Raw genomic sequence first — 27,998 nt, 5'->3', positions numbered from 1 at the left:
AGGGTTCCATATACCTTATTTGCATGGTCCTACTCAATAATTGTTTGTAAGTCACAAAGACTATGGCTAGAAGGGCCATATTAAGTAATTCATTACACCGCACTCTTACACTGGAACTCAAATTCTCAAGGCAATAGAAAATGTATGTAGTATATTTCCATATACTTGAATGTGACATAAGAGGGACACAAGATGGGATGGGGGGTTGCTGTTTATTCATGAAGCAAATGGCACCAGAATTAGAATGCTGCATTCTTACTGCTTCTGAAATTTGATTTTTAGACCTTAACATGACACATTTAGAAGAAAACAGGTAGGAGGACAGAGGGTCAGGAGAAGATAATCTTGAAATACGTTCACCTGTCCTTGATTGTCACACACACCCACCCCTGTTTATGTTTGTTTCCACTGTGATAATGTGTTCCCAATGGGAGAGAATATTAGGCTAAGAGCCAATGGCAAGTGATCTTTGGATGCAAAGCAAACACATCTTTCTCTTTCACACTAAAGAACCGCATGTAGTACAAAGTAAGGGCTCTTTATTCAGACAGGAGAGTAAGGCACAGCAAAGTGAAGGGCTACACTGTCTCCATAGCAACAGAAAGTCCCATAACAAAGCCCCTGGGCTTCTGTCAGGCACACTCTTCCTGGTTCAGGAGAAACACTTTTCCACTAATGAGAACAACCCAGGATGCCCAGGTACAGTGTGGAAGGGTGGCTGGGGGTGCGGCCTGGTCAGCCCTCCTGGAAGTGCCTGGTGAGTGCGTCCAACAGCTCCTGCTTCTTCATCCCACCCTTCAGCCCATACACCCTGCAGGCTTCCTTCAGCATGGGCACAGTGAGCTTACCCAATGTGCCCTTGTTGACGTGGGCCTTCAGCTCCTCTTCAGATACCTCCACCTTGGGCCTTTTGTTTCTAGAATCTTCATCATCTAGGGGAAAAGGTCAGGAGGAGTGACTGTCATGCTACCAGAGGCATTCCAGCTGCCCTGCATGGGGCACCCACATGATCTGGGCTGCAGTTAACCTCTGCCACAGAGCTATGGCACCTGCCTAGAACACCGTGGGAAGAGAGGTGTGTTGATAAGGCAGCATCACTGAAGTGTAAAACCACAAATGTAACACACCTAGGAGGGAGTTAGTAAGTAGTATGAATGCTATCAGTTTACCCAAAACTTTGCTTGCTCTGGGTGAGCAAGTCATTTCTTCCTCCCCACACTTCCCTGCCCCTTCCCTCCCTTCCTCCCTCCCTCCCTTCTCTCCTCCCTCCCTCCCTTCCCTCCCCACTCTCCCCTTTCCCTCTCCCCTCCTTCACACAGAACACCTGAGTATGTGTGTATGTACCTGGGCACTGTGCTAGGCAACAGGAATGTGCAGGCTGAGCGAGCTACACTAGTAAATCACTAAATCGTGTACAGGGTGTGAAGAGCTGTGACGGCACTATACACAGGGTGCCGTGGGAGTCACTTCCGACGCGAAAGGAGGAAAGCACCATGACCACCAGGCTAACCTCTTACAGCTCCGTTTGCTCACAAATCTGTCAGGCAACGAAGGCCCAAATGTGTCTTTATTTGACCAAAGACAGCCAAAAAGATTACAACCTAAGCCAGAACTAGTATTCCAAAATGATGAGGAACACACAAGTGCTTTCCTGAGAAGAATAACAGTCACAGTATGGGTTCAGCAACAAGAAACAGAACACTCCAACAGAAAAAAATGGATAAAGGCCATTAATGGGAATTTCACAGAAGAAAAATATAAAAATACATAAATGTCATTCTCAACAAAAAATAAATTATAAAACACATATATACACATATATATGTCAAAGCTACATCTTATAAGTGGAAAATTGCAAATCAAAACAAGATATAATTTTCCCTCTATCATTTTTGTGAAAAAATTTAAAAATGTATACAAAGTCCAGGACTGGTGAGAGAAGAGGGAAGTGCTGTCATCCCTTCTTGGCTAGAGTGTAAACTCTTACCGCTTTCTCGGAGCCAGTCTGGCAATCTGTTCCTTGACCCAGCAATCCCACTGCTCGGCAGCCACCCTAAGGATCTCCTGACACATACACAGTGGTTGTTCCCCACCGCACACCCATCAGTACAGGCCACACCCACTCAACAGAGCACTCCAGCCTTATTTCTTAATGAGGTCAATGTGTAAGTGTGGAGATAAAAACTGTTCGACATATGCAGCTAAGTAACACAAGAACAAGCTAGACAATAACGTGAATACGATGCCATTTGTGCTGAAATGTGTGTGCGTGTGTGTCTGTGTATATGCAGAGTAATTTATAAAAGGAAATCATCCTTTGTGGTAAGACCATAAAGGCAACTTTTTAAACTAACCCCCTTGATGTCCACACCCAGCTCCTCACCTTGTTTTCGCTTGGTAGTTTTTCCCTGGGGATTGTAATCTGGTGGGTAGACCAGCTCCTTAAACTCATCCACCAGGGAGCCCAGTCTTTTATCCATTGCTTCAACCTTGGGCACTAGAAAATCAAAGCACAAGAGTGACCGGGTGAGTCATGAGCCCTGGCTTCCTGTCCAGTTCCAGGGACTTTACTGGAAGCAGAGAAGAGGGTACCTAACTGCTTGGCTGGAGGAGGCCGGGGGAAGGACTGGCAAGGAAGCAGCTGGTCTGACCACAAGAACATTCAATAAAGTCTTTCTAACATTCACCGAGCACCTCTAACAATCACATTTACTGAGCACTTACTACAGCCAGGCACTATTCTAAATGCTTTAAACTGATGATTTTGTTTAATCCTAACAACCCTATGGAGTAGGTAAATCGGTCTCCCTGTTTTACAGGGAAGGAAAGCAATGGGGTTAAATGACTAGCCCAAGGTTAAGCAGCCGGTAAGTGGTGGAGCTGGGATGTAGAGTCTGGCCTAGGCTCTGGGGATTCAAGCAAGAGTTAAGTCAGAGTCCGTGCTCTCAGTGGGCTTACAGTCTAGGTGGGTAAAAGCATAAACCCAACAGAGTGGGGCAGTGCCGTGAGAGAAGGGGTGTAGAGGGCACATGAGCGTGGAAGGGGCAGGAAGGACTTCTGCGGCAAAGCCTGGGCAGATGCTGCTCCAAGCAGGAGAAGGCCAGGATTCAAATCGACATAGGATAACAGCATCTCACTGGGATTCAAGTCGTCTCCAAAGCCTGAGTCCTTAACCACCAAGCTAGACACTACGTGAACAACAGCAGGTAACGTGTAGTTTGAGGTCCTGCTTGTGAGGAGGGCAGGACCACCCAAGGAGGCTGGAAGGCTGGTGGGGCGAGGTCAGGGAAGCCTTCAACACCTGCTGAGGATTAGACCTCATCCTCAGAGCAGTGGGGACACTGTCATTTGTTACTGTGGTAAAAATATACATAACAAAACATTGCCAATTTAATAATTTTTACATGTACAATCAGTGGCCTTGATTACAATCTTCATGTTGTTCGACCATTGTCACTATCTTTTTCTGATTTATTCCACCACCATTAACGTAACCTAAAAAAAAAAAAAACCAAAATACTGGGGAAGCCAACATAACTTATACAAAGCAAGGTCATGTAAGCTCCATAGACACATCCAAACTCCCTGAGGGACCGAATTGCTGGGCTGAGGGCCAGGGGCCATGGTCTCAGGGAACATCTAGCTCAGTTAGCATAACACAGCTTATAAAGAAAATGTTCTACATTCTACTTTGGTAAGTAGCGTCTGGGGTCTTAAAAGCTTGTGAGTGGCCATCTAAGATACTCCACTGGTCTCACGCCACTGGGAGCAAGGGAGAATGAAGAAAACTAAAGACACAAGGGAAAGATTAGTCCAAAGGACTGACGGACCACAACTACCACAGCCTCCACCAGACTGAGTCCAGCACAACTAGATGGTGCCCGGCTACCACCACCAACTGCTCTGACAGGGATCACAACAGATGGTCCCAGACAGAGCTGGAGAAAAATGTAGAACAAAATTCTAACTCACAAATAAAGACCAGACTTACTGGCCTGACAGAGACTGGAGAAACCCCGAGAGTATGTCCCCCGGACACCCTTTTAGCTCAGTAATGAAGTCACTCCTGAGGTTCACCCTGTCAGATTAGATAGCCCCATAAAACAAAACGAGACTAAAGGGGCACACCAGCCCGGGGGCAAGGACTAGAAGGCAGGAGGGGACAGGAACGCTGGTAATAGGGAGCCCAAGGTCGAGAAGGAAGAGTGTTGACATGTCATGGGGTTGTTAACCAATGTCACAAAACAATATGTGTACTAACTGTTTAATGAGAAGCTGGTTTGTTCTGTTAACCTTCGTCTAAAGTACAAAAACAAAACAAACCTGCTGCCGTCGAGCTGATTCCGACTCATAGTGACCCTCTAGGACAGAGCAGAACTGCCCCACAGGGTTTCCAAGGAGCACCTGGTGGATTCAAACTGCTGACCTTTTGGTTAGCAGCCAAACTCTTAACCACTACGTCACCAGGGTTTCCAACATAACCTCAGTGCCACCTAAACCGTAACTAGTGGGGAAACTTTGAAGAGCTATAAGCAATGGAGCAACACGCTCAGATGGGCATTTTAGGAAGATCACCCGGATAGCTGTGCAGAGTAATAACTGAAAGAGTATAAGACAGAAGGCAGGAGCAGTAGAAAGGATAAGTTTTCATCAATGTTCTTTCTAGTTTTACTAATCATCACTTTTTTGTTGTATGCCGTTGAGTTGATTCCGACTCATAGCGACCCTACAGAACTGAGTACAACTGCCCGATAGGGTTTTCTAGGCTATAATTTTTATGGGAGCAGATCTCCAGGTCTTTTCTCCCACAGGCAGCTGATGGGTTCGAACCACTGACCTTCTGGTTAGCAGCTGAGCACCCTAACCGTTGTGCCACCAGGGCGCCTGAATTATCACTTCAGAGTGTGGGATTTAAGAACTGTGTTGAATGAATGAATGCTGCAAGGGTGAATGAGAAGAAACATCTGAGAAGGCCAGATCAACTGTTTGATCTTTTTAACTTGTCAAGAGGCTTCCTAAAATCCAATCTGTTTCCCAGTGGAAACTTACTTCCATCGCTAAACTTCATGGATCCTCCTATGAAATACATAAGAGACTAGCAATTGGGAAGGCGACCTGAGCAGGTTGGAGAGCCTCAGCCTCAGAAGCCAGGCAAGTCTCCCTGATGTTGGGTAATGAAGTGGGTTTTCTCGGGTCTGGGCACAGAGTCTGAAAAAGGAGCAGTGAGCATCATGGTTCAGAGCAAGGGCTGGACTCACTGGATTCCTAACCTAGATCCACCATTTACTAGCTTAGTACCCTGGGCAAATCACTGCCCTCTCTGTACCCTGTTCTTCTTAAGAGAGGGGCAATATGAGCCCCTACCTCAGAGCTATGAGAGTTAAATTAGTCACCACGTGGGACAAAAGCATCTGGCAGACAGTGAGCACTCAGTAAATTTCATGTAAACTTTTACCAACACGTCCTCATGAACTGGCCTAATTCAAAGGCAGACTTCAGAAGGCTAACACTTGCTCCTCGTCTCACTGCAGCCCCGCCAGCAAACCCTTTCCCAAGCAGCCTAAACTGGCCTAGAGAGTCTCTCTGACAGGGGATGGTCTAGAGGATTAGATTGCATCTATGGAGAGTGCTAGGTTATGTATCCCCATTACCATTCCAGGGTGAAATCAATAAGGCCTCCCTGAAAAGAACTCCTCTCAACTCAGTCAAAACCTTCTTACACGTCAGATCTACTGCTTGTTCGGGCTCCATCAAATCCAAAGCTAAGGCCTCCAGGTTCCTGAAGTGTTGCTGCAGCACTGGGTTCTCAAAGCTATCACTCCTGTTAAAAAAGCAATCAACCAATCAGTCTTGCACACGAATGCTTATAGCAGCACTATTCACAATTACCAAAAACTGGAAGCAACCAAGATGTTCTTTAATAGGTGAATGGATAAACAAACTGTGATATATCCATAAAATGGATTATTATCCAGTAATAAAAAGTGGGCAAACATCACACTGATAAAGGATAAGGTTGCAGAGCCAATTGCATTGCTGTCAATAAGTTGTACACCTCTAAAAAGTTGAATTGGCCAAAGTTGTGTAATAGATATATTTACAATGACAAAAAAAAAAAAAAGAGTAGCTACTGAGGGCTGAGGCTTCTTATGTACAACCAAACACCTCATGGAATTTGGTTCCTTGGTTTGGAGGTCTAGGGTCATGTTTCATGGGACATCCCAGTTAACTGGTCTAATAATGTGTTTAGTGCTTCTTTTCTACCTCCTAGTTTATTGAGTAGTGCTTGGGGTCTTAATAGCTTGCAAGCAGCCATACAAGGCAGAACAATTAGTCTCTACTGTACTAGAGCAACAGAGGAAGAAGAGTCAGGAATAGAAGGAAATGGAATGTGTGGCTAATTGCATCCATGAACAACTGCATCCTTTGCCATGAGACCAGAAGAACTGGATGGTGCCCGACTACCATTATTGAACATTTTGATCAAAGATTCCATAGAAGAATCCTAACCAAAAGGGGGTAAATGCTGAACAGAATCTAAAATTCTCAGGAATCTGGATTTTCTAAGCCACAGAGACTAGATGAACCCCTAAAACTATTATCCTGAGATAATCTTTAAATCTTAAACCAAAAATATCTCCTGAAGTCTTCTTAAAACCAAACAATAGCTTAACTAGTAAAGAATGTCTGCCTTGAGCATTATGCTCTTTTAAGATCTATCTATCTGGGATCAAGCTGATAACCACAACACAAAAGATGATACAGGAACCTTAGGGGGCCGTGAGGTTATGTCAATGGGGAAGGAACAACCCAGAAAATAAGGGTTACACAACTCGAAGAATGTAATCAATGTCACTGAATTGTCCACGTAGAAACTGCTGAAGCGGTATAGGTTTTGCTGTGTATATTCTCAATGACAACAAAAATCAAATAATTAAAAAAAAAAACAAAAGAAATGAGCTATCAAGCCACAAAAAGACACAGAGGAACCTTAAATGCATATTGCTAAATGAAAGAAGCCAGTCTGAAAAGGCTACATACTGTGTGATTCCAACTATATGCCATTCTGGAAAAGGCAACTATAGGGACAGTAAACAGATCGGTGGTTGCAGGGAGGTGGGGTGAACTGGTGGAGCACAGAGTATTTTTAGGGCAGTGAAACCATTCTGTATGATACTGTAATGGTGGGCAGATGACATCATGCATTTATCAAAACCCATAGGACTATACAACACAAAAAGTGAACTATAATGAAAATGGACTTTAGTTAATAATAATGTATCAGTATTGGTTCATCAGTTGTAGCAAATGTACCTCACTAATGCAAGACTAACAAATCTGTCTTGGAAGAAGTACAGCCAGAATGCTCCTTAGAAGCAAGGATGGCAAGACTTCGTCTCACATACTTTGGACATGTTATCAGGAGGGATCAGTCCCTGGAGAAGGACAGCATGCTTGGTAAAGTAGAGGGTCAATGAAAAAGAGGAAGACCCTCAACAAGATCGACTGACACAGTGGCTGCAACAATGGGCTCAAGCATAACACTGATTGTAAGGATGGTGCAGAACCGGGCAGTGTTTCATTCTGTTGTACATGGGGTCCCTACGAGTCGGAATCGACTTGGTGGCACCTAACAACAATGTAAGATGTTAACAGGAAAAACAGCATGCAGAGGGGAAAGGAGGTACATGGGAACTCTCTGCTGTTTTTCTGCATGATTTTTCTATTAACCTAAAATTGTTCAAAAAGTAAGTCTATTAAAAAAAAATAGTAAATAAAATTTAAACACTTTAAAAATAAAATTAAATAAACCCAACTGAAGTAAAACAGATCCAAGGTCAGCTACAAAAAACACCCCAAGTCAAACGGTTGGGAATCTTGTCTTTCCAATTTTCAGTTAATTGTCTGATGCTAGAAATCTAAGTTAATTTAAAAGCAAAACAATACCTGCCCACCTGTCACTGGAAGTTATGGGCAGAGACAGAAATGGAGGAGTTAGGGCCATGTAAGTGCAGAGAAAAGAGGGAGGAGGAATGGTGGGGAATGGGGAGGATGCTGGGCCTGAGTACTCTTTCTTCCCATACCCAGTGGCAGCATGGGAGTAAAAAGAGTATGAATCTAGAGTCAGATAGACCTAGATTTGAATCCTGGCTTAATCTGTTTCCAGCTGGCTGAGTTTGTGCAAGATGCCTCACTCCTTGAAGCTTCAGTTTTCTTATCTGGAAGATGGGTACTTACGAAGAATAAATGACCATGTTGGCATTGTACCTAGAAGTGTCTGGCACATGGTAAAACTCTTAATGAAGCTAGATCTTCCATTACCTGGTACACCAGGAGGCTATACTTGGGGGGTGGGGAGGTGTCGCGTTGCCCAGAGGTATAGGGAATAGCCCAAGACAAACGGTGGAAGGTAAAAAGCAAACGACATTTGGAATCACATTTTGCAGGCTCTGAGAGGGAATGATTTGTGTCATATGATCACTCCCTTAAACCTGTAACAATTTACTGTGGATTCATTTACCTTTGCTCACTCCGTGACAACAAACATAACCAAGGAGAAGGCAGACTAAGTGCCCCTTTACTGCTGCTGTTTTGAACGTTCTCAACTCACGAATCCCAATTTTTACGCCCAGCACAACAGGTCACTGAGCTGAAAGCATGTAGCACAATCCTACAGTCTTCAATATAACAAGAGCTTCCACCCACTATATCTGTCAGAGTAATAATCGCTTGTTAATCAAAAGGAATAAAATTACATTCTGTTGGTCTATGCCTAACTTGACTTTTTAAAAAGACTTTCAAGGTAGGAGGCAGTCCAGAAGAAAGCCTCAGACTGACCCAGTACTCACCTGTAACTGAAGCGGAGCTTCTGAACAATAGCCTTCATCTTGTCCACCTGCTCTGGGTTTGCCAAGACTTTTTCAGTAAAGGGCACCTTCCGTTTATCATCGGCATAGGGTAGGAAGATGAGCTGAAAGCCTGAAGTAGAGAGATAAGAGTTTTCTAAGATTTGATTTAAAGAAGTGTGTCACTTATTAAGTTGTCATTTCTTTCTCAGCTCCAAATTCACCCGTCTATGCCCTGTGGTGCTGGGGCTGGGTCCCTAAAAACTCCATTCCTCCTTTACCAGCTGCCTCCTGTTAGCTTCTGCCTAACAGAGTCCCTCCGGAATCTCCAGAGGAGACTGGAAGGCAGGGGAAGGAAAGAAGGGATGTACTCCGTCCTGTATGCTGACTGTTCTGTCAGTATGGCTCCAGCACAGGCCCTTTGTTCGGCAACGGCAGCGGGTTCCAGTCTCCAGCTTTTCTGATACATCCTGAGCCAGCTGGATGATACCTCTGCCCCCTCCTCAGAGAGTAAGCCCCAGCTCCAACGGGCCCTCCTCTGATAACTCCAGCCTCTCTCCTTTGCTCCCAGATCCTCCACCACAAGCTCAAAGTGAAGAGGAAAGCGTTATCTTGTTCCAGTTACTGGCTGGTTCCAGAGTGCTGAAACATCTGAAGACTGGAACCCACAATGCTGACAGAAGCTGTAGGCAAACAAGAAGTGGCAAGTCTCTATCTCTCCTCTGCCTTATAGTCTGCCTCTAGCACCTCCTACTGACAGAGCCTAACAGCCAGCAAAGGCAAAACTGGGACTCTGGTCCCAGCCCCAGCAGCACAGAGAACAGCAGCGTGAATCTGGAGCTGAGAGACAGTAACTTAGTAACTGACATACAAACCTACTCCTGAGTACTCTGATGACCAGAAAGTGTCACTTTTTTCAATATATTATATTGAGAGTTACTTTATAAAGTTTTATGAGCATGGCTAAAGGAAGAAGGAAAAGTACCAGCTGTTGAATACTCTGTGCTAGGCACATGTACATTTAAATTATTTCAAATGCAAAACAACCTGAGAGAAGGGTGTTCCCGTATTCCTGTTTTTGCAGATAAGGGATGTAAACAGAAGGATTAAATGACTTGCCCAAGCTGGCAAGCTAATAAGTGGCAGGGATGGGCCTGAAACAAAAGAAAGCTTTCACATACACAGTGAAGTCTGACCTCAAAACCCAGTCTCTCCATTGCCTTGGCATATACAGGTGATGAACCAAACATTAAACATCACAAGGATGCTGAACTATGGTTTTTGGAAAGGAGGTGTTGGGAGTGAGGCCCCAAGAACTTGGGCCAGTAACCTGGAAACAGTCCCTAAGAGTCAGCGCTCAACCCTGGCTGCAAAGCTGCCTCGTATGGTTGTGCATGTTGTGCACTGCACAACCGTATTTGACGGCCCTACCTGGCTGTGCAGCGAATTCACCTGTGAAACCTTAAAAATACCCACTTCCCAGGCCCCACTCAATAGGTCTGAGTGATCCCAAAGCTTGGACAAGGTTCAGAACCCCTGAAAATCTCTCTTCCACATACCTGGGGGAGTCACCTGAACTTTCTGGTCATCCAGCTCCTCTTCCTGTGGCACCAATGTCACAAAATAAGGGGGGCTGTTGTGGCGGGGTGTGTATCTGCACACTGCCATCACCTCCTTCTCCAGACATTTGGTGAGTAGAGCACTGAACAGGGCTGTGCTCCCTGGAAAACAAAGGTCCCAGCAGTCTGCATCCTAAAGATGTCGCCTCCTCTCCTCCCTCTTAACCCATGTTGTAAGTCTACAATTTCTTTTCCATTTTCTTAAAAGAGTCTACAATAGACAAGGGGTGATGGACCCAGAGCTGAGGGGAAAGTGGGTGGAGGGAAGCCTAGAAAGGAAGAGAAAGGAATGGAATAAGAGGTTTGGAAGCCTCAACCACTCCATGCAGGAGTGCGAACTATTAGTGACCGTTTACTTTCTACTGACATTAGGCTAATGACATGAGCCCTGACTCCTTGTGAAAACCAGTCAGGTCAGATTCAGGGCGTTCGTTAGCTAGAGCGCAGAGGAAAATAGGTCTGGACAGCACAAATCAGCACAGCGGCCGAGTTCACATCATCTTTAAATGCCAACACGAGGGAAGAAGCTGGTTGTGGGTGTGTGCATGTGTTTATCCTCTATCTGATGCCTCAAAGAAAGAATTCCATAGGAAATAAATCTGGGGGAAAGAAAGCTAAATTCCATATGCCCCTCCTGGACATACACAAATTAAAGGTCCTGAAGAAACCTCTTCAACTTTGGTTAGTCCAGTTTTTCCCAAATTTATTTGCACATCGAACATTTCCAAACACCCCATCCACCTGTCCTGCAACAATTTCCAAGTAGCACCCACTTGGGAAACACTGTTCCACAAATTGCGTTCTGGGTCAGAGGCACTCGTTTAGCCCTCGTCTCGGCACTCACCGTTCACCACGGACTCCTCAGGGTACACAAACAGGGGGGGCCTCAGGTAGTGGTGCTTCTTCAGCATGATCAAGGGCTTGAAACCGACGAGAATCAAACCTGGCTCATCAAACCGTTTTAGCTGTACTGTTTCTTCTTTCTCTAGCACAATCTGACGACTCCCATAGCTCTTTAAATAAAACAAAGACAGTTGCCATCATGCTGACTCTGACTCATGGTGACCCCATGTGTGTCAGAGTAGAAATGTGCTCTATAGGGTTTTCAATGGCTGATCTTTGGAAGCAGATTGCTAGGACTTTCTTCCAAGGCACCTCCAGGTGGACTTACAACTTTTCAGTTAGCAGCCAAATACTTAACTGTTTGTGTCACCCAGGGACACCCCACAGCTCTGAAGGAATGAAAAACTAGGGGCCACATACAGAGGCTACATGGAGATGCCAAGTGGCTGCCACGCAACACAAGCAAGTTAGAGTCAGCTCTTCTAAAGAGCAGGAAGAGGGCCCACTAGACACTCCTCCTACAACAGGAATGAGCATTTACCGGGTGCCTGCAGGCACTTTACACCTCTCTCTCGTTTATCTTCTATAACAATCCTACAAGACAGACCTTTAAAACCCTGTTTTACAGATGAATGAGCAGCAGTTCAATGGTTGGGTAACTTGCTCCAGGTTATGTAACTGAACTGGGCCTTAAACCCAGACCAGTCTGGTGCCAAAGGCCATGCTCTTCAACTCTTTATTCTTTTCCATGTTGAACAGGCACTGAGCTCCCAGCCCCAAGACCATCCTAGACATAAGATGCGCAAAACCAAACACCAAACCCACTTCTGTCGAGTGGATTCCAACACATAGCGACCCAGTAGGACAGAACAGAACTGCCCATAGGGTTTCCAAGGCTGTAAATCTTTACAGAAGTCGATTGCCACATCTTTCAGCTGGCCGACCTTCCAGTTAGTAACTGAGCACTTTAACCACCACGCCACCAGGACTTCATTAATATGCTCAAACCTGCCTACTTGTTGAATGAGACGGCCTACTTCAGGCACTGTGCTAGTCCCAGTTAGTGCAGGAGGCAGACTCAGACATACATAAATATTACTTCTAAACTTTAATGTATGTATTTTGACCCTGGATACACAATTAGCAACCGCAGCAGAGTCAAATCTGGGTTTCCATAATAACAAAAGAGGCCTTCAGGTTTTTTCAGGCACATTGCATCAAGAAAGAAACTCAGAATTCTTAGAATAAGCAGGGGCAACGTTGTCATACCTAGCTTTCGACAATGGATTATCTAATATAACAAAAGCACAAACAGCAAAAGACAAAATAAATAAGAGAGACCGCATAAAAATGAAAAATTTTTGTTCAACAAAGACTATACCAACAAAGTGAAAAGATAAGCTACCAACTGGGAGAATATCTTCAGAAACCATATATCCAACAAGAATCTAATGACCAAAATATACATAAAACTTCAACAACTTAACAAAAAGACAAATAACCCAATCATAAAACAGGCAAAAGATTTTACCAGACATTTCACCAAAGGGAAACCCTGGTGGCGTAGTGGTTACGAGCTATGGCTGGAGCTATGGCTGCTAACCAAAAGGTCAGCAGTTCGATTCCACCAGGCGCTCCTTGGAAACCATATGGGGCAGTTCTACTCTGTCCTATGGGGTCACTATGAGTTGGAATCGACTCAATGGCAACGGGTTTGGTTGGTTTGGTTTCACCAAAGAGGACATTCAAATGGCCACTGAACACATGAAAAGATGCTCAGTGTCATTAGCCATTAGAAAGATACAACTCATTTTGTGTTTTCTGCATTAATGCTGGCCTTGTTGGGGTGACATGATATCTCATTGTAGTTTTGATCTGCATTTCTCTAATGGCTGATGATTGTGAGCATTTCTTCATATGTCTGTTAGCCTCCTGAAAACCTTTGGCGAAGTGCCTGTTCATATCCTTTGCCCATTTTTTAATTGGGTTATTTGTCTTTTTGTTGTTGAGGTTTTGCAGTATCTTGCAGATTTTAGAGATCAGACGCTGACTGGATTTGTCGAAGCCAAAATTTTTTTCCCAAGTCTGTAGGTTGTCTTTACTCTTTTGGTGAAGTCTTTTGACGAGTATAAGTGTTTGATTTTTAGGAGCTCCCATTTATCTGTCTTTTTTCTGGTGCTTCTGCATTCTTACTTATGGTTCGTATTGTGTTTATGCCACGTATTAAGGCTCCTAGCGTCCCTATTTTTTCTTCCATGACCTTTATCATTTTCAATTTTATATTTAAGTCTTTGATCCATTTTGAGTTAGTTTTTGTGCGTGGTGTGAAGCATGAGTCTTGTTTCAGTTTTTTGCAGATGGATATCCAGTTATGCCAGCACCATCTGTTAAAGAGGCTGTCTTTTCCCCAATTAACGGACTTTGGGCCTTTGTCAAATATCAGCTGCTCGTAGGTGGATGAATTAATGTCTGGATTCTCAATTCTGTTCCATTGGTCTATGTATCTGTTGTTGCATAAGTACCAGGCTGTTTTGACTACCGTGGTGGTATAATAGGTTCTAAAATCAGGTAGTGTGAGGCCTCCTTGTTCTTCTTCTGGAGTAATGCTTTACTTATCTGGGGCCTCTTCCCTTTCCATATGAAGTTGGTGATTCGTTTCTCCATCTCAATAAAAAATGCTGGTGGAATTTGGATCGGGATTGCATTGTATCTGTAGATCGCTTTGGGTAGAACTGACATTTTCACAATGTTGAGTCTTCTTATCCATGAGCAAGGTTGTTTTTCCACTTATGCAGGTCTCTTTTGGTTTCTTGCGGTAGTGTCTTGTAGTTTTCATTGTATAGATCTTTTACATCTCTGGTTAGATTTATTCCTAAGTATTTTATCTTCCTGGGGTCTACTGTAAATGGTATTGATTTGGTGATTTCCTCTTAGAGGTTTTCTTTGTTGGTGTAAAGGAATCCAACTGATTTTTGTATATTTATCTTGTATCCGGACACTTGGCTGAAATCTTCTATTAGTTCCAGTAGTTTTCTTGTGGATTCTTTGGGGTTTTCTGTGTATAAGACCATATCATTTTCAAATACCTTGACTTCTTCCCTACCAATTTGGATGCCCTCTATTTCTTTTTCTAGCCTAATTGCTTTGGCTAAGACCTCCAGCACAGTGTTGAATAAGAGTGGTGATAAAGGGCATCCTTGTCTGGTTCCTGTTCTCAAGGGGAATGCTTTCAAAGTCTCTCCGTTCAGGATGTTGGCTGTTGGCTTTGTATAAATGCCCTTAATTATACTGAGGAATCTCCTTTCTATTCCTATCTTGCTGAGAGTTTTTATCATGAATGGGTGTTGGACTTTGTCAATCGCCTTTTCTTCATCGACTGATAAGATCATGTGGTTCTTATATTTTGTTTTATTTATGTGACCTTTTCTTCATCGACTGATAAGATCATGTGGTTCTTATATTTTGTTTTATTTATGTGATAGATTCCACTGATTGTTTTTCTAATGTTGAACCATCCCTGTATGCCTGGTATAAATCCCACTTGATCATAGTGAATTATTTTTTTGATATGTTGCTGAATTCTACCAGTTAGAATTTTGTTGAGGACTTTTGTGTCAATGTTCATGAGGGATATTGGTCTGTAATTTTCTTTTTTTGTGGTGTCTTTACCTGGTTTTGGTATCAGGGTTATGCTGGCTTCATCGGACGAGTTTGGGAGTATTCCATCCTATCCTATGCTCTGAAATACCTTTAGTAGTGGTGGTGTTAACTCTTCTCTGAAAGTTTGGCAGAATTCTCCAGTGAAGCCATCTGGGCCAGGCTGCTTTTGGTTGGGACTTTTTAACACCTTTTCAATCTCTTCTTTGGTATGGGTTTGCTTAGTTGTTCTACCTGTTCCTGTTAGTTTAGGTAAGTAGTGAGTTTCTAGATATTTGCCCATTTCCTCTCTGGGTTTTCAAATTTGTTAGAGTACAATTTTTCATAGTATTCTGTGATGATTCTTTTAATTTCAGTTGGGTCTGCTGTGATATCACCCATCTCATTTTTATACAGGTTATCTGCTTCCTCTTCTATTTTTCTTTTGTCAGTTTGGCCAATGGTTTATCAATTTTGTTGATCTCTTCAAAGACCCAGCTTTTGGTCTTGTTAACTCTTTCAATTGTTTTTCTATTCTCTATTTAATTCTGCTCTAATTCTTATTATTTCCTTTCTACTGGCACCTGAGGGCTTCTTTTGCTGCTCTCTTTCTACTTGTTCCATCCTTAATTTCTTCTACAACCCAGTAGTTTTTCAGCAAGGTGTTGTTCAGTTTCCAGTGTTTTTTTTTCCTTGCTTTTTCTGTTGTTGATTTCTACTTTGATGGCTTTATGGTCAGAAAAGATACTTAGTAATATTTTGATACTTTCAGTTTTGTTAAGGCTTGCTTTATGGTCTAATATGTGGTCTATTCTGGAGAATTGTTCCATGTGCGTTGGAAAAGAAAGTATACTTGGCTGCTGTTGGGTGGAATGTTCGGTATACGTCTGTAAGATCAAGTTAGTTGACTGCAGCATTTAGATCTTCCGTGTCTTTGTTAAGCTTCCTTCTGGATGTTCTGTCCTTCACCAAAAGTGGTGTGTTGAAGTCTCCTACTACTATTGTGGAGCTGTCTATCTCTCTTTTCAGTGCTTTTTGAGTTTGTTGTATGTATTCTGGAGCCCTGTCATTGGGTGTGTAAATATTTATTATCGTTATGTCCTCATGGTGTACTGACCCTTTAATCATTATATAGTGTCCTTCCTTATCCTTTGTGGTGGTTTTTACTTTAAAGTCTATTTTGTCAGACATTAATATTGCCACTCCCGCTCTTTTTTGAGTGTTGTTTGCTTGATATATTTTTTTCCATCCTTTGAGTTTTAGTTTGTCTTTAAGTATAAGGTGCGTCTCTTGTAGGCAGCATATAGATGGATTTTTTTTATACAATCTGCCACTCTATCTCTTTATTGGCGCATTGAGTCCATTTACATTCAGTGTAATTTTTGATAGGTATGAGTTTAGTGCTGTCATTTGGATGTCTTTTTTTGCGTGTTGTTCACAGTTTCTTTGTTCCACTTAATTTTCTGTGCTGAGTCATTTTTCTTTATGTTTCTTTTCATCTTTTTCATTGTGGTTGATTTTGTGTTCGCTGAGTCTTTATATTTTTCTAGTTTTTTATTTTGACTTGTAGGTTGTTAGTTTTGTGGTTACCTTAATATTTACTCCCATTTTTCTAAGTTTATACCAGTCTTTTATTTCTTTACATCGCCTTGACTTCCTCTCCATATGAAAAATCTATGTCTACATTTTTTTTTAAGTCCCTCTTTTTGTTTTAATATTGTCATCTTTTACATATTGACATCTGTTTCCCTATTTCCAGTGTTTTAGCTTTGATTTACTTTTGTGACTTCCCCATCTGGGTTGATAGCTGGTTGCTCTGTCCTGTGTTCTAGTCTTGGGTTGTTATCTGATGTTACTGATTTTCTAATTGGAGGACTCCGTTTAGTATTTCTTGTAATTTTGGTTTGGTTTCTGCAAATTCCCTAAACTTCTGTTGATCTGGAAATGCTCTAATTTTACCATCATATCTGAGAGACAGTTTTGCTGGATATATAATTCTTGGCTGGCAGTTTTTTTCCTTCAAAGTTTTATATATGTCATCCCATTGCCTTCTTGCCTGCATGGTTTCTGCTGAGTAATCCAAGCTTATTCTTACTGACTCTCCTTTGCAGATGACTTCTCGTTTATCCCTAGCCGCTCTTAAAATTTTCTCTTTATCTTTGGTTTTGGCAAGTTTGATTATAATACGTCTTGATGACTTTCTTTTGGATCTACCTTATGTGGGGTTTGATGAGCATCTTGGATAGATATCTTGTCATCTTTCACGATATCAGGGAAGTTTTCTGCCAACAAATCTTCAACAATTCTCTCTGTATTTTCTGTTATCCCCCCCATTCTGGTACTCTAATCATTCGTAGGTCATTCCTCTTGATAGAGTCCCATATAATTCTTAGGGTTCCTTCATTTTTTTTATATCTGATTTTTCCTCAAATAAGTTGGTGTCAAGTGCTTTATTTTCAATCTCACTAATTGTCACTTCCATTGCCTCAATTCTGCTCCTATGACTTTCTACTGAGTTTTCTAATTCTGAAATTTTATTGTTAATCTTCTGGATTTCTGATTGCTGTCTCTCTGTGGATTCTTGCAGCCTGTTAAATTTGTCATTATGCTCTAATCTTTTTAATTTCCTCTATTGCGTGTTCTGCGTTTTGCTTAATTTCCTTCCTAATTTCTTGAAGAGTTCTGTATATTAGTCTTTTGTATTCTGCCTCTGGTAATTCCAAGAGATTTTCCTCCTCTGGAAAATTTCTAGATGCTTTATTCTGGGAGCTTGCTGAAGCCATCACGGATTGCCTCTTTATGTGATCTGATATTGACTGTTGTCTCTGAGCCATCAATAAGTTATTATATTAATTTATTTTATGTTTGCTTACTGGGTCCTAGTTTCTTGTTTTGTTTTGATATGCTCAAATAGGCTGTTCGTATAAGCTAGTTTAACTACTGGCACCTTTGAAGCTTTAATGTCCTGTCACAGGTGGTTAGATCTGTTACTAGGTATGTGAGCTCAAAGTCCACCCACTCCTCCTGTATGGATTCAGCTCAGGTGCTCAGGTAAATAGCCACCAAGTGTGTGGTGTAGGCTCTCACTTACAGTCCTAGACAGGCATGGGTGATTGGTGTAGGCACAGGCATCTGGCTGCAGCAGGGGGACACACTGTAAGCAAGGCAAGGGTCTGATGGCCGTCCCCAAGTGTCCAGGAGGAAGGCGTGTCCCTGTGCTCTAGAGCACGTAAGTGGGTGGGTCTTGCAGCTGGACTATGAGCACCTAATGCTGTTGGCTGTAAGAACTGGGGGGCATCACTTATTCATGGGCCCCTATTGCAGGTGGCTACATGGCATGGGTGGAGCCACCAGTCCTCAGGCCCGATGTGGGTAGGTGAAGACCCTGCTTAATGGGCAGAGCAGTGTCAAATGTCAAGAACCTGTCACTTCACAGCTGAAACAGCTGAAGTTAGAGTTCTGGTATATACCCTACTGTACTGCGGTAATGAGGGCCTACGCTGTTGAGATTGGCCCCCACAAGTCTATGCAGGAGGAAAGGCACTCAAAGTCCATGGATCCCTTATGCCTGTGCCTAGGCAAAGGAGTTGTGCCTACCCTGGGTTCCTGACTTAGGGGAGCTGGCGGTTTATTTTTTCCCGTTTGTTAATTTGTTCACTCTCAAAGGCAGGGACAAATCCTACTTTCAGCCCAGGGGACTTGGCAATTGCTGAAGCTGGTCCAGGGACCCAGTGCAAAGCAGGGAGTGGGGAGGTAAATGGGAGAGAGGTTTTTCCCTAAGGGGGTGTTTTTGATCCACACAGTAAGCTGTACACAAGTACTCATCTTTTGCTGATGAGGACTACTTGTCACTGGTTCTGGGTGGCTGTGTAAACTCTCTAGTGCTGGGTCTCTGCCAGTGCAGAAAATGCGCCTCCCGAGCACCACCGCTTGCCTGCCTCCCTGCTCACCCACGAGCTGCTCAGGCCTGAAGGGCTCAGGCTCTCACCGGGTCAGGTCGGGCAACTCCTGGCTGCTTCTGAACCGTCTCTCCCTTCCCCTGCCACTCAGTCTGGTTCCTCAACTCTTCCTTTGATGTTCAGGGCTCCCAGATTGCCATATATAATCGAATCACTTGTTTTTTGGGGTCTTTGTTGTAAGAGGGTCCACCAGAAGCATCTGACTAGTCCGCCATCTTGGCCCCGCCTCCCCCATTACTGAACATTTTGATCGAAGATTCCACAGAAGAATCCTGATCAAAAAGGGAAAAAAGGCAGAACAGAATTTCAAATTCTGATGGACTTAAGACTTTCTGGAGCCATGGAGGGTAGATGAACCCCTGAAACTATTGTCCTAAAATAATCTTTGAACCTTAAACCAAAAATATCCTCTCAAGTCTTCTTAAAACCAAACAATAGTTCAGCTTAACTAGTAAAAAAGGTCTGCTTTGAGCATTATGCTATTTTAAGAATTATCTACATGGGATCAAATTGACAACAGCAACTGGAAAGATCAGACAGGAACCCTAGGGGGTTAAGGAGGAAGGTACAACTCGGAAAAGGAGAGTAAGAGTAATTGCACAACTTGAAGAATGTAATCAGTGTCATTAAATTGTACATGAAGAAACTGTGGAATTGACAGATGTTGTCATGGATTGAATTGTGTCCCCCCAAAATATCTGTCAAATTGGCTAGGTCATGATTCCCAGGATTGTGTGACTGTTCACCATTTTGTCATCTGATGTGATTTTTCCTATGTGTTGTAAATCCTATCTCTATGATGTTAATGAGATGGGATTAATGGCAGTTATGTAAACTCAATCTACAAGATTAATCTACAATTTAAGCCAATCTCTTTTGAGATATAAAAGAGACAAGCGAGCAGAGAGACACGGGGACCTCATATCACCAAGAAACAAGAGCCAGAAGAATAGAGCATCGTTTGGACTTGAGGTCCCTGTGCTGAGAAGCTCCTCCACCAGGGGAAGACTGATGACTAGGACGTTCTTTCAGAGCTGACAGAGAAAGAAAGCCTTCCCTGGAGCTGACATCCTGAATTTGGATTTGTAGTCTACTAGACTGTGAGGGAATAAATTTCTCTTTGTTAAAGTTATCCACTTGTGGTATTTCTGTTATAGCAGCACTACATAACTAAGACAGATGTTTCATTGTCTATATTCTCAACAACAACAAAATAAATAAAATCTAGGGGGGAAAAAAAAAAAAAAGAAACTCAGTGACCAGAAGAGCTACTGTCTATGAATGTTCCCATATGGAAAACTAGCTACTTCCAAAACAGAAGAGGAAATTTCTTATTTTCTCTTCCTTCATAAAGTAGGGCAAAACATGGAGCTTGACATTCGTTTTCTAAAAACCATCCCATGGGTCAAATCAAAACAATATTTAATTTTAGTCACTTAGCTCATTCTTCTGTGTCCTCAACTTATGCAAAATTGATTCTCTCCCACATTTTGCTTAATTAAAAAAAGGATGACATATTCAATTTTAACTTTAGACATCAAATCCTTCTACAGATTGAGCAAAGCTGAGAGGATGAGGACAGATAATGTTCTGCATTGCAAGTGTGTATTTTAGGTTAAGAAAGGCATATTATGTGTCATTTCAAAGCATAGGAAAAACCCTTTTTTGGCAAAAAAAAAAAAAAATTCTCTACCTAAAACAAAACAGGTCCATATCAAACCTAACAAATCTTCTCTGGTTCCTCATCTTCCCCGTTATCTATAAAGCATTTTCTGCTACTGTACCTGAGCAATGAATTAGACTGTTTATAACTTAGAGGAACAGGTTCTGGGATCAAGGGCTAAAGTTTTCACTGACATCTCTTTCAAACACTGGCCTTGTTTAACTTTCTAGCTCTCAAGAGACCACTGAAAACCAACATGTCTTATTCACAAAAATAATTTATAATTAAATGTTTTAGTAAGGATAAAATATATTTCCTTTTTTCTTATTTGGCTGATAATTCTATTATTTTGTGTTAGATAAACACACTTGCATTTTATCTTCTATCAAGACAAGAAGTAAATCAGAATTAGGCATTTTTTAGACACTGAATTAATAAAATTTAATAAACATAATTTTTAGCTCTTGTTCATTGTACTTATGCCAATTTCTGTCCCAGTATCATATATTGGTCACATATGGGCTTATATTATTTTACCTTTAAAATGCTAGATTTAGGAAGAAACTAGTCTACAGACAAATAGTCTACACGAACCATGGCCTCATCTACCCTGAAACCAGAAGAACCAGATGGTGCCTGACTACCAGTACCGACAGTTCGAGTAAGGGCAACAATAGATGGACCCTCAAAAATTGGAGAAAAATGTGGAACAGAACCTCAAAGTCCTAAAAACAACAACAAAAACCCAGATTTACTGGACTGGTTGAGACTGGAAGGCTCCCTGAAACTACTGCCCTAAGATACTCTTCAAACCTTGAACCAAAACTAACCCGAGGCCACCCTGTAGCCAAATAAATAATAATTTGAGATGGGCTCAAAAAATAATAAATATTACCCGTAAGTACTGTGCTCCTTTAAAAAATCACCTATATGTGACCAAACAATCAATAATTACTTTAAAACAAAGATGAAAACATAAGGGGGCAAGGAAACTAGATTAGTGGAAACAGAACTACCAGAACAGAAATAATGTTTACGCACTGTAAAGAATGCAACCAATGACACTGAACAACTTGTGCAGAAAATGTTGAATGGAAACCTAAACTGCTGTGTAAACCTTGACTGAAAACACAATAAAACAGTATTTTCAAAAAATGCTGAAATTTAGGCTCCATAACGCATCTTCCTAGATAAATTTGCAGTAAATAAAAACAAAATAATGGGGTTGGGGGGAAGCCGGGAGAAGAAGAAAGACCCGTGGTCTAGATACCATAGTTCAAAGACTAATGACTTTGTTTGACCAGCTTGGCTAGAAAGATGTACACATGAAAGTTATTTAACTGGTGATGGTGATCACAGTCTGCTCCGTTAACTTGTCAATGGGACAAAAATTCAGTTAAGAAGGCACAGCTACCTGAGACCTCTTGGTGTCACTGGGCAGCAGCAAACTGCCGTCGTTTACATTAAATGTCCGGGTCTTGGTTTTCACAGGCTCATTTGTTTCCCGATAAAGCCTCACAGGGGGAGGCCTGAAAGCCTTCTGGACCAAATTATAAATGCCGACAGTGAGAGCTACGTCTTTGCTGAGCTTAAACTTCAACCTGAAAGAGAGAAAAATCAAAAAGCATGGACTGAAAGACTGTGCTTTCCCATCTAAAATTCCTTCATGGCACCCAAGCCTTAGTTTGTTATATTCTCTCCAATAACCCTAAACAAGCTCTTAGAATAAACATACAATGCACTGGAGTTTGCCATAATACCATCTTAGGGTCTATGACACAAAAAGTAATTTCAGAATATATTAATGACTTAAAATAATGATAATGTACCATAATAAAAGTAACAGTTTTTATTAAGCGCCAACTACATGCCCAGCACCACACCAATCACTTTACAGCTATTTTCTCAATAACTCTTCATAATAACCCTATAAATACTGTATTTATCATCTGTCATTTCTGCTTGTCTGGCATTTCTTTCCCCTTCTTTTAATAATGAAACTCCATTTTTTCTTTGGCAATTACCCTTCCCCCACTTCAGTTCTGGGGGACAGTTAACCAAGATGTGCTACTAAAAACTGGTATTCAAATTCAAGTATATCTGATTCGAAGTTTATGTACCTTTCTATTGGAACATACTGCTCCAGACTGTCAAGAGCAGCCGGTGGTAGTAGCCGGGCACCATCTAGTTGGCTGGACTCAGTCTGGTGGCAGTTGTGGTCCATTAGTCCTTTGGACCAATCTCTCCCTTGTGTCTCTGGATTTCTGCATTCTCCCTTACTCCAGATGGGGTGGGACCAATGGAGTATCTTAGATGGCCGCTCACAAGTTTTTAAGACCCCAACAATCCCTACTCACCAAAGTAGGATGTAGAACATTTTCTTTATAAACTATGTTATGCCAATTGAGCTAGATGTCCCCTGAGGACCTTGGTTCTATTTCTAACCCAAAATAGCAAATCCATTACTCCTTCTACCCCACCTTAAATTTTCACATTTATAAACTGAGGTATCTTTCAATCCTGAACATGTCATAACTCCAAGTTACAAAACAACTACAGTATAACATCATACGGTTTCTGTCCTACCTTGAGAAGGAAAATGTGAAAGACCAGACCATGGTGCAAAACAAGTTGCTTAGTATGTTTAACTTCATCAGAAATGTTTAAGGTTAATAAACGCTATCAGTGGGTAAGTTTCAATCTATCTCAAACGGTTGTCATAAAGATTAAGTTAATATGTCAACAAAGAATTTAGGACAGTGCCTGGCACACAATAACCATGCAAGAGAATTATTTATTTGATTATACTAAGAATATGCTTAATAATTTTCTAGGCCTTAGGTCTAAAGCATTGCCACTTTTCAAACATGTCCAACTTACTATTATTCGTATCAGGTATCCTATTAATGAGATAGACTAACGGCAGTTATGTTCATGAGATCTACAAGATTAGATTGTGTCTTATGCCAGTCTCTTTTGAGATATAAAAGAGAGAAGCGAGCAGAGAGACATGGGGACCTCATACCACCAAGAAAGCAGCGCTGGGATCACAGCGCGTCCTTTGGACTCTGGGTTCCTGCACAGAGAAGCTCCTAGTCCAGGGGAAGACTGACAACAAGGATCTTCCTCCAGAGTCAACAAAGAAAGCCTTCCCCTGGAGCTGATGCCCTGAATTTGGACTGCTAGCCTACTAGACTGTGAGAGAATAAACTTCCATTTGTTAAAGCCATCCACTTGTGGTATTTCTGTTACAGGAGCACTAAATGACTAAGCCACCTAGATTATCCCATTTGATCCTCACTTCAATACTATGGGGAGTAATGATTTTGGTCTCATTTTACTGAGGCTCAGAGAAGTTCATGACTTGGCCCCAAGTCACAGAGCAGAGGGATCAAGATTAGAATCCAAGTATTATGACTCTGGCACCTATATTTACCCACTACTTTATCCTGTCTGTCAACCAACCCCCTCAAGTGTGTGGTAGATTTCCAAATTGTACTAATGACAACAATCCATCATTTCAGGAAGGGTGAACACGTGACAGAGCACTTGTTCAAGCAAAGACAAATAGTTCCTATGGGGAAAAGGAATACAATGACAAAACTACAACTGGAGCAGAAAGTGTGGCTGTGGTTTCCTGAAGATCACTTCATGGATTTTCTAGAACTGCCACTTAATTCTTAAAAACAGTTCAAAAATTACCAAGGGTCATGACCCCTATCTAAAATGAAACCCTAATGCTCTTTAAAAAAAGACACTGAGGAACGCTTGGGATTCTAATACCAAAGTTCTTTAAAAGAACATAATCTGGCCCCCAAGGCATGCCGGGCTCCCAGGGCACCACCACCACCCTGTGCTCATTAGCATTGGGCGCTACTGGCGGCCGGGGCACTGTAGAGGATGAGGAGGACCAGCCTGAGCTGTCGGACAGCAGTGACAAGGCCGCCTGGGAGGATGAGGACGATGCTGAGCTTCCCCACGACAAGCAGCAGACACCCTGCTTGTTCTGTGACAGGTTATTCACATCTGCTGAAGAAACATTTTCACACTGACTTGAATTTTATGGCTACATTAAGCTAATAAATTTTATTAGGCTTAAGAATCCTACAGTTGAGTATATGAATTCCATATACAACCCAGTGCCTTGGGAGAAAGAACACTATTTGAAGCCAGTATTAGAAGATGATCTTTTACTTCAGTTTGATGGAGAAGACCTTTATGAACCGGTGTCACTCCCATTCTCATACCCCAATGGACTCAGTGAAAATGCATCTGTTATTGAAAAATTGAAACACATGGAAGCCAGGGCACTGTCTGCTGAAGCTGCATTAGCTAAAGCACGGGAAGATCTACAGAGAATGAAACAATTTGCTCAGGATTTTGTGATGAACGCAGATGTCAAAACCAGCTCGTCATCTACTGTTGCCATTGCGGACCTCCAGGAGGATGAGGATGGTGTTTATTTCAGCTCATACGGGCATTATGGGATACATGAAGAAATGCTAAAGGACAAAGTGCAAACAGAAAGTTACTGAAATTTTATACACCAAAATCCACGTCTTCAAAGACAAGGTTGTTTTGGATGTTGGCTGTGGAACTGGAATTCTCTCTATGTTTGCTGCTAAATCCGGTGCAAAGACGGTTCTTGGAGTTGATCAATCTGAAATACTTTACCAGGCAATGGATATCATAAGACTAAATAAAGTTGAAGAAAATATACTAATTAGAGGAAAGATTGAAGAAGTTCGTCTTTCTGTAGAAAAAGTAGATGTTATTATATCTGAGTGGATGGGCTATTTTCTTCTTTTTGAGTCTATGTTACAGTCTGTCCTTTATGCAAAAAACAAATACCTGGCAAAAGGAGGATCGGTCTATCCTGACATTTGCACCATTTAAGTCTTGTGGCAGTGAGTGATGTGAATAAACATGCTGATAGAATTGCCTTTTGGGATGATGTCTATGGCTTCAATATGTCTTGCATGAAGAAAGCAGTTATTCCAGAAGCTGTTGTGGAGGTTTTAGATCCAAAGACTCTTACTTCAGACCCTTGTTGTATTAAGCATATAGATTGCCATACAACATCTGTCGCAGATTTGGAGTTTTCTTCAGATTTTACCTTGAAAATCACAAAGACATCTGTGTGCACGGCAGTGCTGGTTACTTTGATATATACTTAGAGAAGAATTGCCACAACAGGGTCATGTTTTCTACGGGTCCCCAGAGTACCAGAACACACTGGAAACAAACAATATTTCTACTGGAAAAGCCATTTTCATTGAAAGCAGATGAGGCCTTGAAAGGAAAGATCACAGTTCACAAGAATAAGGAAGATCCACGCTCTCTCATTGTGACCCTCACGTTGAATAACTCAACTCAAACTTATGGTCTCCAGTGAAAAAGCCACAAAAGCACAACTAACAGTTTTTAATGTGGGGGTAAGGTAGAGGGTGGTGGAAAAGGCTTGGATAATTTTATGTGAGTGCATGGATGATGGGACCTTTCTTAATGAATCTCCTCAGTAAGAGGGAAGCTTGGTAGGAATCTGATATTATTCAACTGAGGAAGTGTACTGACTGATCCTTGTGCTCCATCTATGTAATCTTATTCTTGGAAGTCTGGCAGCCAAATTTAACCTAAGTAATTTTTACATTCAGGTTAGCTGCATTGAAAATCATTTAAATCGGCCCAAATTTGGAACAGAGATAGTCTTTTATTGTTTTTTAATCAGTTTTCTACTGCAAATTTTAAACAGTAGCATTTGATTAGTTATTTATGTTTTTTTAAACTAGTAACCATACACAAGGCATTAAACATTTTATTGCAGATTTGGGGAGGAGTAGTTTTTAATTGTATTGTTTGCTACAATATCAGGATATAATAAAGAGCAAGTGTAAGGGACTAAAATATAGAAAAGAGAGCATCAGCCTTCTGCAAATCCTATTTGAAGGCAACTTAATTGATCATCCTATCCAGCAAATCTATCATTCTCATTTTGTAGTTTCTTCCCTCTTTGTAAATATTTTTTGGCCATATAATTTTCCAGTACTGCCCAGGAAATCTAATTTCAATACATGTATCCTAAGTTTCATAGAAGTTTTTAAAGATCTAGATACACATGTACTTGTTTACTAATACCTTTTTCAAACTAGATTTATGTGCAAAGGTTAAATACACTTATATCACTCTATAAAATTGTGTCATTTAGAGTTACTCAGTTTGAAATGAAGAATGAAGAGCATTCAATAAAATATGTAAAACACCAAAAGAAAAAAAAAGAGAGAGAATCTAACAAACTGGTTTCTATTAATGGCAAGTTATAAGAAATCAGAATAACATATAATGTCTCACAGGAAGATCAGTTAATACAACTATTATTAAAATTTACGCCCCAAACACTAATGCCAAGGATGAACAAATTGAATAATTTTACCAACTTCTGCAATCTGAAATTGATCAAATATGCAATCAAGATGCACTGATAATTACTGGTAATTGGAATGAGAAAGGGGGAAACAAAGAAGAATCAGTAGTTGGAATATATGGCCTTGGTGACAGAAATGATGCCGGAGATTGCATGACATAATTTTGCAAGACCAACAATTTATTCATTGCAAATACCTTTTTTCAACAATATAAGCAGTAACTATATACGTGGACCTCACCAGGTGGAATACACAGGAATCAAATAGCTGTATCTGTGGACAGAGATGATGGAGGAGCTCCATACTGTCAGTCAGAACAAGGCCAGGGGACAATTATGGAACAGACCATCAATTGCTCATATGCCAGTTCAAGGTGAAGCCGAAGAAAATTAAAACAAGTCCACAAGAGCCAAAGTACGAGCTTGAGTATATCCCACCTGAATTTAGAGACCATCTCAAGAATAGATTTGACACATTGAACACTAAAGATGGAAGACTAGACAAATTGTGGTATAATATCAAAGACATTATACATGAAGAAAGCAACAGGTCATTAAAAAGACAGAAAAGACCAAAATGGATGTCAAAGAGACTGTGAAACTTGCTCTTGAGCGTTTAGTAGCTAAAGCAAAAGGAAGAAATGATGACATAAAAGAGCTGAACAGAAGATTTCAAAGGGCAGCTCCAGAAGACAAAGTAAACTTTTATAATGAAATGTGCAAAGACCTGGAGATAGAAAACCGAAAGGGAAGAACATGCTCAGCATTTCTCAAGCTGAAAGAACTGAAGAAAAAATTCAAGCCTCGAGTTGCAATACTGAAGGATTCTATGGCAAAAAATTGAATGAGACAGGACGCATCAAAAGAAATGGAATACACAGAATCACTGTACCAAAAAAAATTGGTTGACGTTCAGCCATTTCAGGAGGTAGCATATGATCACGAACCAGTAGTACTGAAGAAAGAAGTCCAAGCTGCACTGCAGGCAATGGTGAAAAACAAGGCTCTAGG

The 27,998-nt window shown here is 41.5% G+C and overlaps 1 protein-coding gene and 1 pseudogene across 4 annotated transcripts in view; one reads left to right on the top strand and one right to left on the bottom strand.

Moving 5' to 3' along the window:
* The window catches only part of XRCC6 (X-ray repair cross complementing 6), a 42,943-nt gene that overhangs the window by 166 nt on the left and 14,779 nt on the right, over positions 1–27,998 (bottom strand). For 2 of the 4 annotated variants that reach the window (XM_023734585.1, XM_023734586.1), the window contains exons 7-13: positions 21,981–22,167; positions 11,310–11,478; positions 10,406–10,567; positions 8,850–8,979; positions 5,721–5,821; positions 2,384–2,497; positions 849–932 (exon numbers count right to left, since the gene is read on the bottom strand). In XM_023734585.1, coding sequence (XP_023590353.1) covers positions 849–932; positions 2,384–2,497; positions 5,721–5,821; positions 8,850–8,979; positions 10,406–10,567; positions 11,310–11,478; positions 21,981–22,167 — 947 coding nt within the window. Of the gene's footprint in view, positions 1–510; positions 933–2,383; positions 2,498–5,720; positions 5,822–8,849; positions 8,980–10,405; positions 10,568–11,309; positions 11,479–21,980; positions 22,168–27,998 lie in introns of those variants that run through there. The other 2 variants (XM_004379969.2, XM_023734584.1) reach the window with 1 other exon arrangement.
* On the top strand, positions 23,757–25,961 carry LOC105756457 (protein arginine N-methyltransferase 3-like; annotated as a pseudogene).

Source organism: Trichechus manatus, unplaced genomic scaffold (genome assembly GCF_000243295.1).
Source record: "Trichechus manatus latirostris isolate Lorelei unplaced genomic scaffold, TriManLat1.0 scaffold00069, whole genome shotgun sequence".
Taxonomy (NCBI): Eukaryota; Metazoa; Chordata; class Mammalia; order Sirenia; family Trichechidae; genus Trichechus; species Trichechus manatus.
This window is presented reverse-complemented; position numbering and strand designations above follow the sequence as displayed.